Source organism: Heterocephalus glaber, unplaced genomic scaffold, assembly GCF_053883595.1.
Source record: "Heterocephalus glaber isolate CG9 unplaced genomic scaffold, H.glaber_assembly_v1.0 deba00001532, whole genome shotgun sequence".
NCBI classification, from domain to species: Eukaryota; Metazoa; Chordata; class Mammalia; order Rodentia; family Bathyergidae; genus Heterocephalus; species Heterocephalus glaber.
In genome coordinates, this window is record NW_028258330.1 from 17,740,889 (window position 1) to 17,753,502 (window position 12,614).

Below are 12,614 nucleotides of genomic sequence, written 5' to 3' on the forward strand. Positions count from 1 at the left end.
GGCGCCCGAAGAAAACAGGGCACTCCGCTGCGCGGGCGACCAGGTCAGGGACCCACAGCGGGGCGCGGAGGGCTGTGCTCTGTCTGGCTCCTGAGCTCCCAGTTCACACCCGGGCGCTAGACAGTAGAAGCCCTCGAAGGCAGTGCCAGTGCCGGAGGTGGAGCTCCAGAGTCCAGCGCGGGCGGCGGGGTGCAGACGGGGACCCCGAGGCGGAGCCAGAGCGGGGCGGAGCGCCCGGTCCAAGTCCGAGGCGCTGGGGGCGCTGCGGGGGCGGGGAGACTCCGCGAGCTCAGCGCAGGGGGAGCGCGGGTGAGGAGGAGAGGACCGCGCGGCTGCACGCTTGGCGCCTCTGAGAGTGTCAGCCGGTCCCCGAGGCAGGAACCGAACGGCCCGGCCGCGTCCGCACGGCCCGCGACCCTCGCCCGCCCGCCGTGTCCCCGAGTGTGCCGGGGGGGGGGGGGGGGGGGCGAGGTAGGAAGGCTCGGAGCCTCGGGGTCGGGGACAAAGGAGGCTGGACGGGACGTAGCCGGGGCGAGGGGCTCTGACGCTTTCGTCTACTCCGGGCAGTTCGGGCCGCTCAGCCTCCTACATCTCGGGGTGCGCTCGGGCTGTCTCGGGCTTGGCGGGCTGGTTCCGGATCCCCACGGGGCGCCCCCACATCGGCGGGGAAGCTACGCCGGGACTGAGGACTGCAGCCGCTTGGTGAGTGGCCGGGAGGACAGGGCAGAAGGGGAGCAGAGTCGAGGAACCGTCTCTGGGGAGCCCCGCGCCCCCACACCCTCTGCTCCCCCAGTTTTCTTCCCGCAGGCTTTGCTTGTCCAGCGTGAATCTCAGTTGGTTCCTCCTCCCGCCGGGCTGTCCCTCCACGTGGTTAGTCCCGGAGAAGCAGAGGAGCTGGATCGGGAGCGTCACCGGCCGGGACACGCTGGTTCCGCGAATGGGCCGGGGAACCGGCCCTGCCCGGCAGATGCGCGCCCTCTCCCCGGGCACAATCCCCGCTTCTCCGTCCCCAGCCGAACCGTCTGCGGGGTTTGGGATCTCATGTGAGAGTGCAAGGCGACCCGAAGGGAGGACACCCGGGTGCAGACGCCGCTGGGACCTGAACTTCTCCTGTCCCGGTCTTTCCGCTGTGCACCCAGCTGGCTGACGCGCTGTAGGTCGAAGTGTCCCTGACACCTGTGATTCTAGTCCCTTGTCAAGGTGGCTGCTCTTGTCCCGCACTTTCGTCCTTCATTCTCAGAGAGTGACAAATCTTGCTGTTTGGTCACTTCTTGCTACCAATACCCTGCGATCCCTGCACTTGGAGTCGTTTGCAGGTGTGAGGGAGGGAGGGAAGAAGGCCTTCGCGGGTGGCAGGACGACCCCATTCAGCGTCCTACCCCCTCTCAGTGACATGGTGCACCCTGTGGTCCCCTGTCTCCTGAGGGCTCCTTCTGCAGACTTCATTTCCTCTCCCTTGGGCCTCTTGAGGCTCGGAGAAGATAAAGAACCTCTCAGGCAATGAAGGACAGTTGAGACCTTGGCCCCTCCCCTGGAGCTCTTTTCAGTTGAGCCAGACTGTTTTCAGTTAGAGCAGCCACCTCTTCCAGAGGACACGAACCCTGATGACAAGCTATGGTGTCTCCTAGTCAGGTTGGGCAGCTGAGCCCCTGTTGAAGCAGGGAGCGCCAGGTCTGAAGTAGCAGGACAGGTTGGAGATAAGGGTTCCTCCAAAGAAGGAGAGCAGCAGAATTCCCTCCCCTCTCAGCCTCATTCAAGCACTCAGCAGCTTCTTATCCAGCCCCTGCTGTGCATCAGCCCCTGCACTGGACAGGGGAATTTGGTTTGCAGGAAGTTTGGGCCTTGGAGAGCATAAACCACTAGCCCAGCATGACTCAGCCTGTCCATGTGAAAACGGTTTTGGCTAGGACAAAGGAATCTGTGCCCTGCTTTGGAGAAAGACCATTTCCCGCCCTGTGGATGGTATAGCACTGTGACTACCGTAGAAGCCTGGGCCAGCCAGCCTTGTAAAACTTTAGAAGACCCTTGGTGAGGGACTGATGAGAAAGTGGGGGGCAACTTAGCAGTCAAACCAGCAGTGGCCCCTGGGGAAGGGGCAAAGTTGCACTTTCTTCCTGGATGTCCTGGAGAATTCAGTCCCTCCCATGCCCAGTCTTTCCTGAGAGCTGCACAGCTAGTGGAGGCATTGAAGCTTCCAGGTCTCATCCCCCCTCTCCCTGTCACCCAGGCAGTTCTGTGGGGGGAGCTCTGGAGGAACAGTGCCCAGCCTTCTCCCGCATGCCCTCCAGTGGTCGTGTCTCCTTTCAGGGTCCTGGACGGTGTCAACACTCCCCAAGGATGTGAACGGGGCACTAGGCTCACTGACCCCGTGAGATCCCGGGCTCCAGGTGCTGAAACCCACTCGTCCACCCTGCCCTCAACCTCCGGGCCACTCCACCTGCACATCACCATGACAGCCCAGAGCAGAAACACCAGCTTTACACCCATCTTTAATCCATCCCAAGACCATGGCTCCTCGCTTTCCTTCAACCTGAGCTATGGCGATTACGACCTACCTCTGGATGAGGATGATGAGGACATGACCAAGACCTGGACCTTCTTCGCAGCCAAGATAGTCATCGGGGTGGCACTGGCAGGCATCATGCTGGTCTGTGGCATTGGCAACTTTATCTTTATTGCTGCCCTTGCCCGCTACAAGAAGCTGCGAAACCTCACCAACCTGCTTATTGCTAACCTGGCCATCTCCGACTTCCTAGTGGCCATTGTCTGCTGCCCCTTTGAGATGGACTACTACGTGGTACGAGAGCTCTCCTGGGAGCATGGCCACATGCTCTGCGCCTCCGTCAACTACCTACGCACTGTCTCCCTCTACGTCTCCACCAATGCCCTGCTGGCCATCGCTATTGACAGGTGAGGACGGTGAGCAGGGCTAACTGGTAGGAGCCAGCTGGGCTGCCCCTTTTCTCACTTGGTCTCTGTCAGGCTGGCTTACCCTGGACTTGAATGTTCAACAATCTGTCAAAGGGTAGGGAGACTGATTCTGCAGCTGTGTTCTGTTCCCCCAAATATGAGCAAGGAGGAGGTGCCTGCACCCCCTAGCTCAGGCCTTGCCCTCAGAGGTAGGCATGCATGCAACCAGTGCATGACACCAAATACAAGGAAAAACAGAATACCCAGACAGCCACAGCTTAGAAACCACAGGAGCCTTCATTAACAAGGGCAGCTTCCAATCAAGACCATAGGTACCAAGTTTTTCCTGTACCCAGAGATTCAAAACATTCCTATCCACTAGAAAACTTCCTTGTACCCTTTAACCAGTTTGCCCCACCCTAGGCAACCATCGATCTAATTTCTATTATCATGGTTCTTCACATAATTCTGCCTGTTCTTTAACTTCATAGAAAAAGGAATCTTTTAGTATTTAGTCTTGTTTCTGGTGAGTTTGTTGCAGGGCTGGTTTTAAAATAAGATAGCAGGGTTTGCTTGCAGAAAAGAGGAAAGGACATGCTTGCTTTTGCTTTTTGCATAATCAGTGTGCTCATTTGCATAGATTTGCATGAGATGTTCCAGAAGTCCTTGCTCTATTATAAATCTATAAAGTAAAATTTACAATAGCAGCTAATGACAAATCTTACACATTTCATTTATGTGAAGTTACAGCCCAACATCAGATCACCAGTGACTGAGAGGGACAGTTGGTGTCACATCCTTTTGGTGACTGTCCACCTTTTTGAGTTATGCAAAAACCTCATTTTGATAAGGTACTTAATCAGCTTTTTTTCCCTTTCATCTCCTTTCAATGCTTCAGTTTTTCCTGTGTTGTCAGTTTCATTTAGGGTTTTTATCCTTTTTAATCAACCAGTTTATTATTTTCCATTTACAGTGATAAAATGCACATACAGGTACAAGATGCATCTTCCTTTTTATAGCATAATAGCTGGAGGAAATGCAATTTTATTGCAGTTGTGAGGCTCTCTAGCCCTGGTTTATGAATTGCACTTACCAACCAGCTGAGCAACCCCCCCAGGGAAAACAACACAAAGGATCATTTGATAAAATGACTTAACTCCTGGGCCCCACAGGAGTCTCCTGGACAGGAATCTCTTGGGATGGGCCTGAGAAATCTGCATTTTTTATCCAACTCCTTGAGTGACTCTGATGCTTGCTAAAGTGAGAGCGATCACTGCTCTCCTGTCTTGTTCAGTTGTCTTCATGACGTCAACTTTTTTGTGTTTTGTCTTGTTCACAACACTGGAGTCTCTTAGGAGAGAATCATCCTGCTCTGACACAACAGAAAACAGGCAGAGTCCTCCTTCACCCCAAACCAACCTTGCCTCAGGCTGCCTCCCAGCTCCATGGGCAGTGCCACCAGTCAGCCCATGGAGGGCTGCCTTGCTCCCCACCCTACCCCACCAGGGCCACCCCCGTGTTTAGCCCTATACCAACTCCTGGCAGTTGTTCCTCCAGCCCATCTCTTAGCAGGCCATGTCTGGACCATGATAATGCTCTTCTGACCTGCCTTTCATTCCTCAGGGCCTCCTTCCTGTCCCCGGTAATCCATACTCATCCATAGGAAGCGTCAGAATATCACCACTGATGGATCTTTCTAAAACATTGTGCTTCCTGTAAAATCTCTAGACCTTCCAGTGCCCACAGAACACTTGCCAAATCCTGAGCTTAGTATCCTAGGCCTTTATAACCTGATACCAGCCTGGTCTCCAAACTATGTATGGAGAATCAGGCAGTCTGGTCCAAAAGACAATGTGTTTGGAAAACAATAACCACGTCTTCTTTCTTTCTGTCTCCACAGGGCTTGCACAGACCCTCACCCCTGTGTCTTAGTTTGAGTTATTCCTGGACACTCTGAAACCATGCCCAGGTCATACCGGGAAGGATCTGTAGGACAATGGGAAGTAAGGCAGGGTAGGGAAGGCAGTCAGTACAAGGTGCATTATTAAGCAAGTTTCCACTGGGAGCAACTAGGGCTCCTTCCTGCTGAGGGAGGCTTGGAGTTGATGTGAATCATACCCCAGAATTCCCCCAGGAGCAGGAGGTTCGAGCGAGCTAGAGTATCTATGCACCATCTCTTGTAAGTCTCTCCCAAAGCCTGCTCTGGTAGCCAGGAGGACCCTGAATGCAAGAGAAAATCTTCAAAGAAGTGCAGGTGTGGGAGATGGGCATAGACAGGTGTGTGGTGGAGCGAGGACCACCGATAACATCCACTACAATCTGACAGATCCAGAGTGGGTGGCTGGGCTGCTGTGTGCCCAGACTGTGTGCCCAGGCCGTTTCTTCCACACAAAAATTAGTGTTTATGAAACATGAAGAGTAGTCCGGAGATATTGATTCATAAATGCTAGGTTTGGGGCGGGGTACTCAGCCTTCATGCTGAGCTATTTCCCAAGCCCTTTTCTCAATTTTTTTACTTTAAGGATTTGAAATCACAAAGTTGCCCAGTTGGGCTTGAATTTGCAATTGTCTTGTCTCAGCCTCCCATCATGCCTGGCATAAATGCTAGGTTTTATGGCAAGAAAACTTCTCTGAGCATCTTATAATTACTGATAGAGGAACTAGCTAGAGAAGAGGCTTTCCAGTGGGGGGAGTGTATAACGGTTGAGAAGAGGGGCCTCACAGCTAGGCCTTTGGGGTCCGATAAAGCTCAAAGTTGTAGAGGCAGCAGGCCATAGAATACAGGAGTTTAATAACTAGCACCCCTTTGCCTCCATCAGGTTCTAAACCAATTGGGAAATAAGGTAAATGATAAGAAAGATGCATGGCAAACTCTCATCTTTAAACTGATGATGCTGATTTGGGGAATTGGGCTTTGTGGGAGGCACAGAGACCACTGCATGCTTGAGCCCAAAGAGAGATAGTCCTGCATCCCCCGGGAGAAGCACAGGGTCCCCATGTACCCCATTTATCTTTGGTTAAATACCCAGTATCTCTACTATGTAGAGATATCAGAAGGACCACCCAGCGCCATTTCTGAATCCTATAGCCAGAGAGCAGCCAGGCTCAAGTTGTAGAGAGTGGAAGGACATCGGAAATCATTGACCTCAAGAGACACACCCAGGGCTGGGGATTTAGCTCAGTGGTTTTGCCACCTGCGCAAGCGCAAGGACCTGAGTTCGATCCCTGGTACCAAAAAAAAAAAAAAAAAAGAAACACACCCAGATAGACGGCAGCAGAAACCTTGCAGATGTCTCTCTTGCCAATGAATGAGTCACAGGAAATGATCAAGTAAGCAAAGTACTATAGCTTCCAGCATGCATTATGTATGTTGACTCTCTTGGAACCTGACAGAAGTCTTGATAGATTGTCAATAAGCTTATTACCCCCATTGCACAGATGTAGAAACTAACTCCCAGGAGCATAAATGATTTATCCTTAAGTGTGCAGCTTGGATCCGGGCTTTCTAAATACCTCCTAGATCAGTGTTCTTTTCTTTGCAATTTATTTAATGACAACTCTGAATTTTGGAACATCCTGCAGAAGGTGTTGTTAGAGCCGGGTGTGGTGGCACATGCCTGTAATACTAGCACTCAGGAGGCTGAGGCAGGAGGATCATCATGAGTTCAAGGCCAGCCTGAACTACATAGTGAGACATTATCTCAAAAAAACAACAAAAAAAGCAAGAGTGTGGATATTCCCTCTGGTGGTAGTTACTGAGATGCTGCCTATGATGGAACCGGATTGAGAGAGGTATTATCTCTGAATTTGTTCTGGGTTACCTACGAACTTTGGATTCAGTATGGGAGACAGAATAATGCCCCCACCCAAGATAACCACATTCAAATTCCCAGAACCTATGAATATGTTACATTATATGCCAAATGGGAATTAAGGTAGCAGAAGGAGTTAAAGTTGGTAATCATCTAGTCTTAAATAGGGAACATATACTATATTGCACAAGCTGGGGGAGGGGAGCAGAGGAATCTCAGAGGATCTTAATTGTGAGAGAGGAAGCAGAGAGTTAGTGTCTGTGTGAGAAAGACTGGCCTGGCCATCACTAGCTTTGCACAGATAAAGGGCTATGAGGCAAGAAATACAGGCAGCCCTAGGAAAGGCAATAAAACAAATACAGATTCTCCACTTAGGGCCTCCAGAAGGATGCTGTCTTGCAGACACCCTAACTTTAGCCTAGCAAAAACCATGTCAGACTTCCAATCTCCACAACTATATAACCAGTTCGTGTTAGTTCAAGCCACTGTGCTTGTGATCATTTGTTAAAGTAGCAACAGGAAGTGAGTTCACCCAGTCATCAGAGAAAGACAGGGATTGGGAGACGTCTCTGCTCCACTGAGCTGAGCCAGCTTATTTGTCCCCATCTCCAGCTCTATGAGTTTTGTCCACCCATATCCATCACATGAACAGGTGAAAAACTCCAGCAACCATTGTGTGATTAATACAACCCTTGGGGTGCATCAGGGGTCAGGATGGACCAGCTGCATCCTAGATACCCAGAAAACCTCAAGCTGGGGAGAGCCATTTTGCCTCGGGATAAACACACATGGGGCAGAAATATTGCCAGGGACAGGAAGCAGTAACATGGCAGAGGCCTTCTTAGTCAAGTTGGAGACTTGGAAAGGTGATCAAAGGGTCATTGCAAAGGAAAATTGAGTGAAATTTTCTACGTCTGACTTCTTGCTTTCAGCCTCACCTGATTCAGGGCCCAGGTATGATATATGTGTTCCTAAGAAGGCCATTCCTGCTGCACCAGCCCTGTAATACAGGGTGACACCTCATGGGAGGGGAACAAAGCCTCCACCTCTCTAAGGTGCACCTCTAAACCCTGAGCTATTTGAAGTGAAGTTGAGAGTATTACATTCATGGACAGAACAGCAGGGTGGTGTAATAGGACCATTAATAATAATAGGTCACGTGTGTTTACTGAACACCTACTGCACACCAAGAATTTTACATTCTCGTAGTGTTCACAGCCCCCCTGCAAGGTAGGCAGCATTTAATCCCTGGTTACATTGGAGAAACAAATCTCAGAGAGATTGGGTAATTTGTCCAGACCTCTAAGCCAGTCCAGAGAAAGCCAGAATTTATCCAACCTGTTGGACCCAAACCCTGTGCTATTTCTACTAAATCACTCTATTATCCCACATGCCAGCTGATGTAGCAAATATGTAATGAAGCAGGTTAAATCTGGGTAATGGGCACAAGGGGACCCATTGTGCCACTCTGTCTGCTGTTGCGTGTGTTCAGAGTTAGTTTAAAACCAGTAATGAGTTGTGTGTGGTGATGTGCACCTATAATCTCCACACACTGGAGCCTGAGACATGAAGATCTCAAGTTCGAGCCTAGCCTGGGGAACTTAGTGACTTCAAGATCCTGTCTGACAAAAAAGAGCTGAGGATGTAGGTCAGTGCAAAGGTCATGTTCAATCCCTACTGCAAAAAAAGAAAAAAATCCCAATGTTAGTAATGTTTCCAAGTATACATCATTATGACCATTGGCTGCCCTCCCCCTCAGGTATCTGGCCATTGTCCACCCCTTGAAGCCAAGGATGAATTACCAAACGGCCTCCTTCCTCATCACTTTGGTCTGGATTGTCTCCATTCTTATTGCCATCCCATCGGCCTACTTCACGACAGAAACCGTCCTCTTTACTGTCAAGAACCAGGAGAAGATTTTCTGCGGCCAGATCTGGCCAGTGGACCAGCAGCTCTACTATAAGTCCTACTTTCTCTTCATCTTTGGCCTGGAGTTTGTGGGCCCCGTGGTCACCATGACCCTGTGCTACGCCAGGATCTCCCGGGAGCTCTGGTTTAAGGCTGTCCCCGGCTTTCAGACCGAGCAGATCCGCAAGCGGCTGCGCTGCCGCCGGAAGACCGTGCTGGTCCTCATGGGCATCCTCACCGCCTATGTGCTGTGCTGGGCGCCCTTCTATGGCTTCACCATCGTGCGCGACTTCTTCCCTTCCGTGTTCGTCAAGGAGAAGCACTACCTCACCGCTTTCTATGTGGTCGAGTGCATTGCCATGAGCAACAGCATGATCAACACCGTGTGCTTCGTGATGGTCAAGAACAACACCATGAAGTACTTCAAGAAGATAATGCTTCTCCACTGGCGTCCCTCCCGCCATGGAAGCAAGTCCAGTGCTGACCTTGACCTCAAAATGAGTGCAGTGCCAGCCACAGAAGAGGTGGACTGTATCCGGCTGAAGTGAGCTGTTGGTGTTCTGGAACTGAAAACCAAGCTTCAGTACTCAGAGCGTCACACACTATCAGCCAAGTCACAGGCTGTGTGGGAAGGAACAGCTGTGTGCACACCTTCCTGCCCTCCAGGAGCTGGATGCTTCTCAGTCATAACACGCAACAGTCCAGACCCCAGCCATCACAGCCGGCATTCAATGATATCTATTGAACACCCACTGTGTGCATGGGCACAATGACGCAACTAAATCCAAATGACAACAAGAGACACGGACCACACACCTGCGGTGAGCAGACCACACCAATGAGATTGCACAAGGACAATGGGAACTGACACTTATTGATGACATACTGTGTGTAGAAGCATTGAAAATCAAAGCAAAGGGACAGAATCTATCGCAATCATCGAGCTATGTGTCTCGATCTATAAATGGCTGCACAGAGGCCACACGTGGTTATCTGGACTCCTCCTCTGTTCCTTCATTCTGTAAATTATCAGTACAGGGCTGCAGGATAAGGCACTGAGACACAATAGAAATGCAAGGACAAGCCCATCAGTATGGAGTCTACCACCTCATAAGAGTTAATGCCAACACACTGGCCTTCCCCACCCAGCTCCTACTATCTCCTGAGATATTCTCTAGAGAACAGATTTTCTTGCAACCAGGCCAGCCTTATGTGATTATCTACCATAGTGTAATTTCAAAGGAAAAAAGCGAAACAGTTCTTCCCCCCATACTTAGAATCTGTTGGGTGAAGAGAGACAATCTTGACAACACATCCAGTTCCTGAAACTTCAATGCCAAAGATTTCAGGGGCTCTGAGGTCCAGAGGAAGAGACCAGAGAAAGGGATGGAGGTTGCCACTGGTGATGAACATAATCTATGTGGTCACTTTGCTAAGACTTGGACCATTTCCTAGAACACACCCTGTTTTATAAAAGGAGCCCTTCTTGGAATTCCAAGACCTGGGTTCAAGTCCTGACCCCAGGGCTCATAGGACCTAAATGTTTCTTTTCTGTGTCTCAGTATGGTTTTAATGAAATGAGGACAAAGAGGATATCTCCTCTGCCTGATGTTTACAGTACTATCAGGAGAGCCCTTTAAGGTCATAGTCTATGAATATAATTTTCAACTGTACGTGTGGCAAGGATGAATAGGTGATATTGAGCAGTTTGGAGGGAATTTTCTTAGAAACCCCTTTTGTGAAGAAACATTTCCATTTTTTCATCCTTGTTCTTTGGACCAGAGACCCCTGAACACTTCACAGTGACCCATCTACACTGGGGCAAAAAAAAAAAAAAATGGCATCCCTGTCCCAGGATATCACCAAGAAAGTGGAGCACCAGACTCTCACCATCTCTGGGTCTTGGAAATGTTGACCGCCTTTCCAGTATGTTGTCATCATCCCACCCCAGGGCTGCATGAATGTCACTTCTAAGTCCATTTGTATTATTACACATCGTGGTGGTTGTGGGTACGTATCCTCATTCCTTCCTGGTTCATTTTGAAGCACAGACTGTACAAATGGTACCTGATTTGAGCTTGGCCCACCTACATTTGCTCAACTGGTAACTTTCTGTAAAGAAGGAATTGTTTAGCTGTCTTGCTTCTTTTAAAAAATTATTTGTTGGTTTGTTTCTCCACCAATGAAGTTTCAACCAATTGTTTTTCTATCATCAGCCAGCAGACTCCCCTTCAGCTTTTGCATTGAACCTTCAGAATATGAAAACTCACTTTAATATCAGCCTGCAAAACATGATTTATAAATTCTGACTTTATAAAATGTCATGATGTATTCAAAAGCTAAGCAGGAAAGCATTTTAGGTTGTCTACATTTTCAAAGATATAATAATTGTGTTTTTATTTATTACCTTATCAGAAGTCATTTTTCCCTTTTTATCCTAAAATGTACCATCCCTTTTTCACTTAAATTTAACTGAAAAAACTTGTAAATATCAGTGTTTTGTGATTTTTTTCCAGTGAATAAAAGTGTTGTGTTGTTATGAAATGGAATAAGTAACATATAGAATCTTAATCACAGTGTCCACGTATTTCCCTGCTACTCTTTCATATAGTGTTAGTATATTTAGATATAAGTGAAGTCATCTGAACAGCCATCTGAATAGCCATCTGAACAGCTCAGCCCTGAACAGAGAAAGAATTTATCCAAGGTGTTTTTAGAACAGTGGTAGCCCAGCCAAAAGCCAACGTCCTCTCTCTTTCGTCCCTCATGCGTACCACTCAGGTGAGTATTCTTGTGTGTGAGCATGTGGGAACAACTGTACTGTGTCAATGATACTCCTTCATTTTGGAACTGCCTTGTTTAAATGTAAACTGCTGTTTGAGTCGAGACTATTCATCCCCCCAACTGGAATTAAGATAATAAATTAATTGTGTTTGTGTTTACACTTCTCAAGACTGGTTAATAGTAAGCTTAAGATACTGTTGGTGTGCTAAGATTTATACATATCACTATATATTGAAAATTTAATCTCATTTGGCAAAACAGATATATCTCCTCTGCCAGAATAAAACACGGCTCTGAAGTGACATTCTTAGACATTTTTCTTTCATCATCTAACATTTAAAATAAATTGCTTCTCAAATTAGAGAAATCAAAAGATAACTTCAAGACCTCAGGCGTGAAGACCAATTCCACACTTAACAAAGAAGAATATGACATGTGAGAGGTAATTAGAACAGTGAGTTCTATTTCCATCAGAAAATGATGGCTCCAAAACACATCCTTCCAGTTTAGCCATTATGGCACCCTTGGGCCCAGAAGGATGCACAACCTCTCAATAGGACACCAGACCAGGAAAGGCCTCAAGAGAAGATAATCCAACTCCCTCTTTTCTTAGGTGAAATCTGAATTTCATATAAGTAAATGACTTGCTCAAGGGTACACAGCTAGCACTTGCTGGAGCCAAAACTCTGCCCCAAGATTTTACCTCTGGGCCAGTAGACAGCACTCAGGGCCACTTAAATCTGAGTCACTGAGAGTGTTTGAAAGGCCTTTTAAGTTGCATCTGGCCTCACAGACTCTCAAGCTGTATGGAAGGCACCTTTCTTCCCTCTGGATCCAAGGGAACTCGTGATCCAGACTGCTGGATTCCAAGGAAACCATGGAGAATGACACCAAGACTGCTTTGCTGCCTTTCCTTTCTCCTTGAGCATCCATGGGGCTGTTTCCAAGTGGTGCTGAGGCCATGTGCAGAAGCACCTTGTGCTGAGAGTCAGGAAAGTAGGTGTGGGAAGAGGGGTCTCTGTGCAAAGACAGAGGACGCCTGGGCCACCCGGGACAGAAGGTGCAGTGTTCACACACCCCTGGCTGCCCTGAGCAGTGGTCATTCTTCCTGCCTCCCAGTAAGACAGGCGAGATGATCCCGACGCTCCCATTTTCCCCTACACCAGCTGGAGGGGGGAATGGCTTGGCCAGCAACTGTTG

General features: G+C 48.9%; 1 protein-coding gene across 2 annotated transcripts; it reads left to right on the plus strand.

The window, feature by feature from the left end:
- The first annotated feature begins 299 nt into the window (after nt 1-299).
- Nucleotides 300-11,574, plus strand: Prokr2 (prokineticin receptor 2). 2 transcript variants are annotated; one of them, XM_087188690.1, is made up of 3 exons: nt 300-1,153; nt 2,308-2,910; nt 8,482-11,574. In XM_087188690.1, the coding sequence occupies exons 2-3, from the start codon at nt 2,450-2,452 to the stop codon at nt 9,176-9,178; spliced, it is 1,158 nt and encodes a 385-aa protein (XP_087044816.1). In that variant the 5' UTR covers nt 300-1,153; nt 2,308-2,449; the 3' UTR covers nt 9,179-11,574. The 2 variants fall into 2 exon arrangements, with proteins under 2 accessions (XP_087044816.1, XP_004840842.1); XM_004840785.4 differs by having other exon boundaries at nt 306-702.
- Nucleotides 11,575-12,614: the final 1,040 nt, after the last annotated feature.

Bases quoted from the DNA above. Each gene is read 5' to 3' on its own strand.
- Prokr2 (XM_087188690.1), top strand. From the start codon at position 2,450: ATGACAGCCCAGAGCAGAAACACCAGCTTTACACCCATCTTTAATCCA. The intron at 2,911-8,481 runs GTGAGGACGGTG...CCTCCCCCTCAG, and splicing joins CTGGCCATCGCTATTGACAG to GTATCTGGCCATTGTCCACC.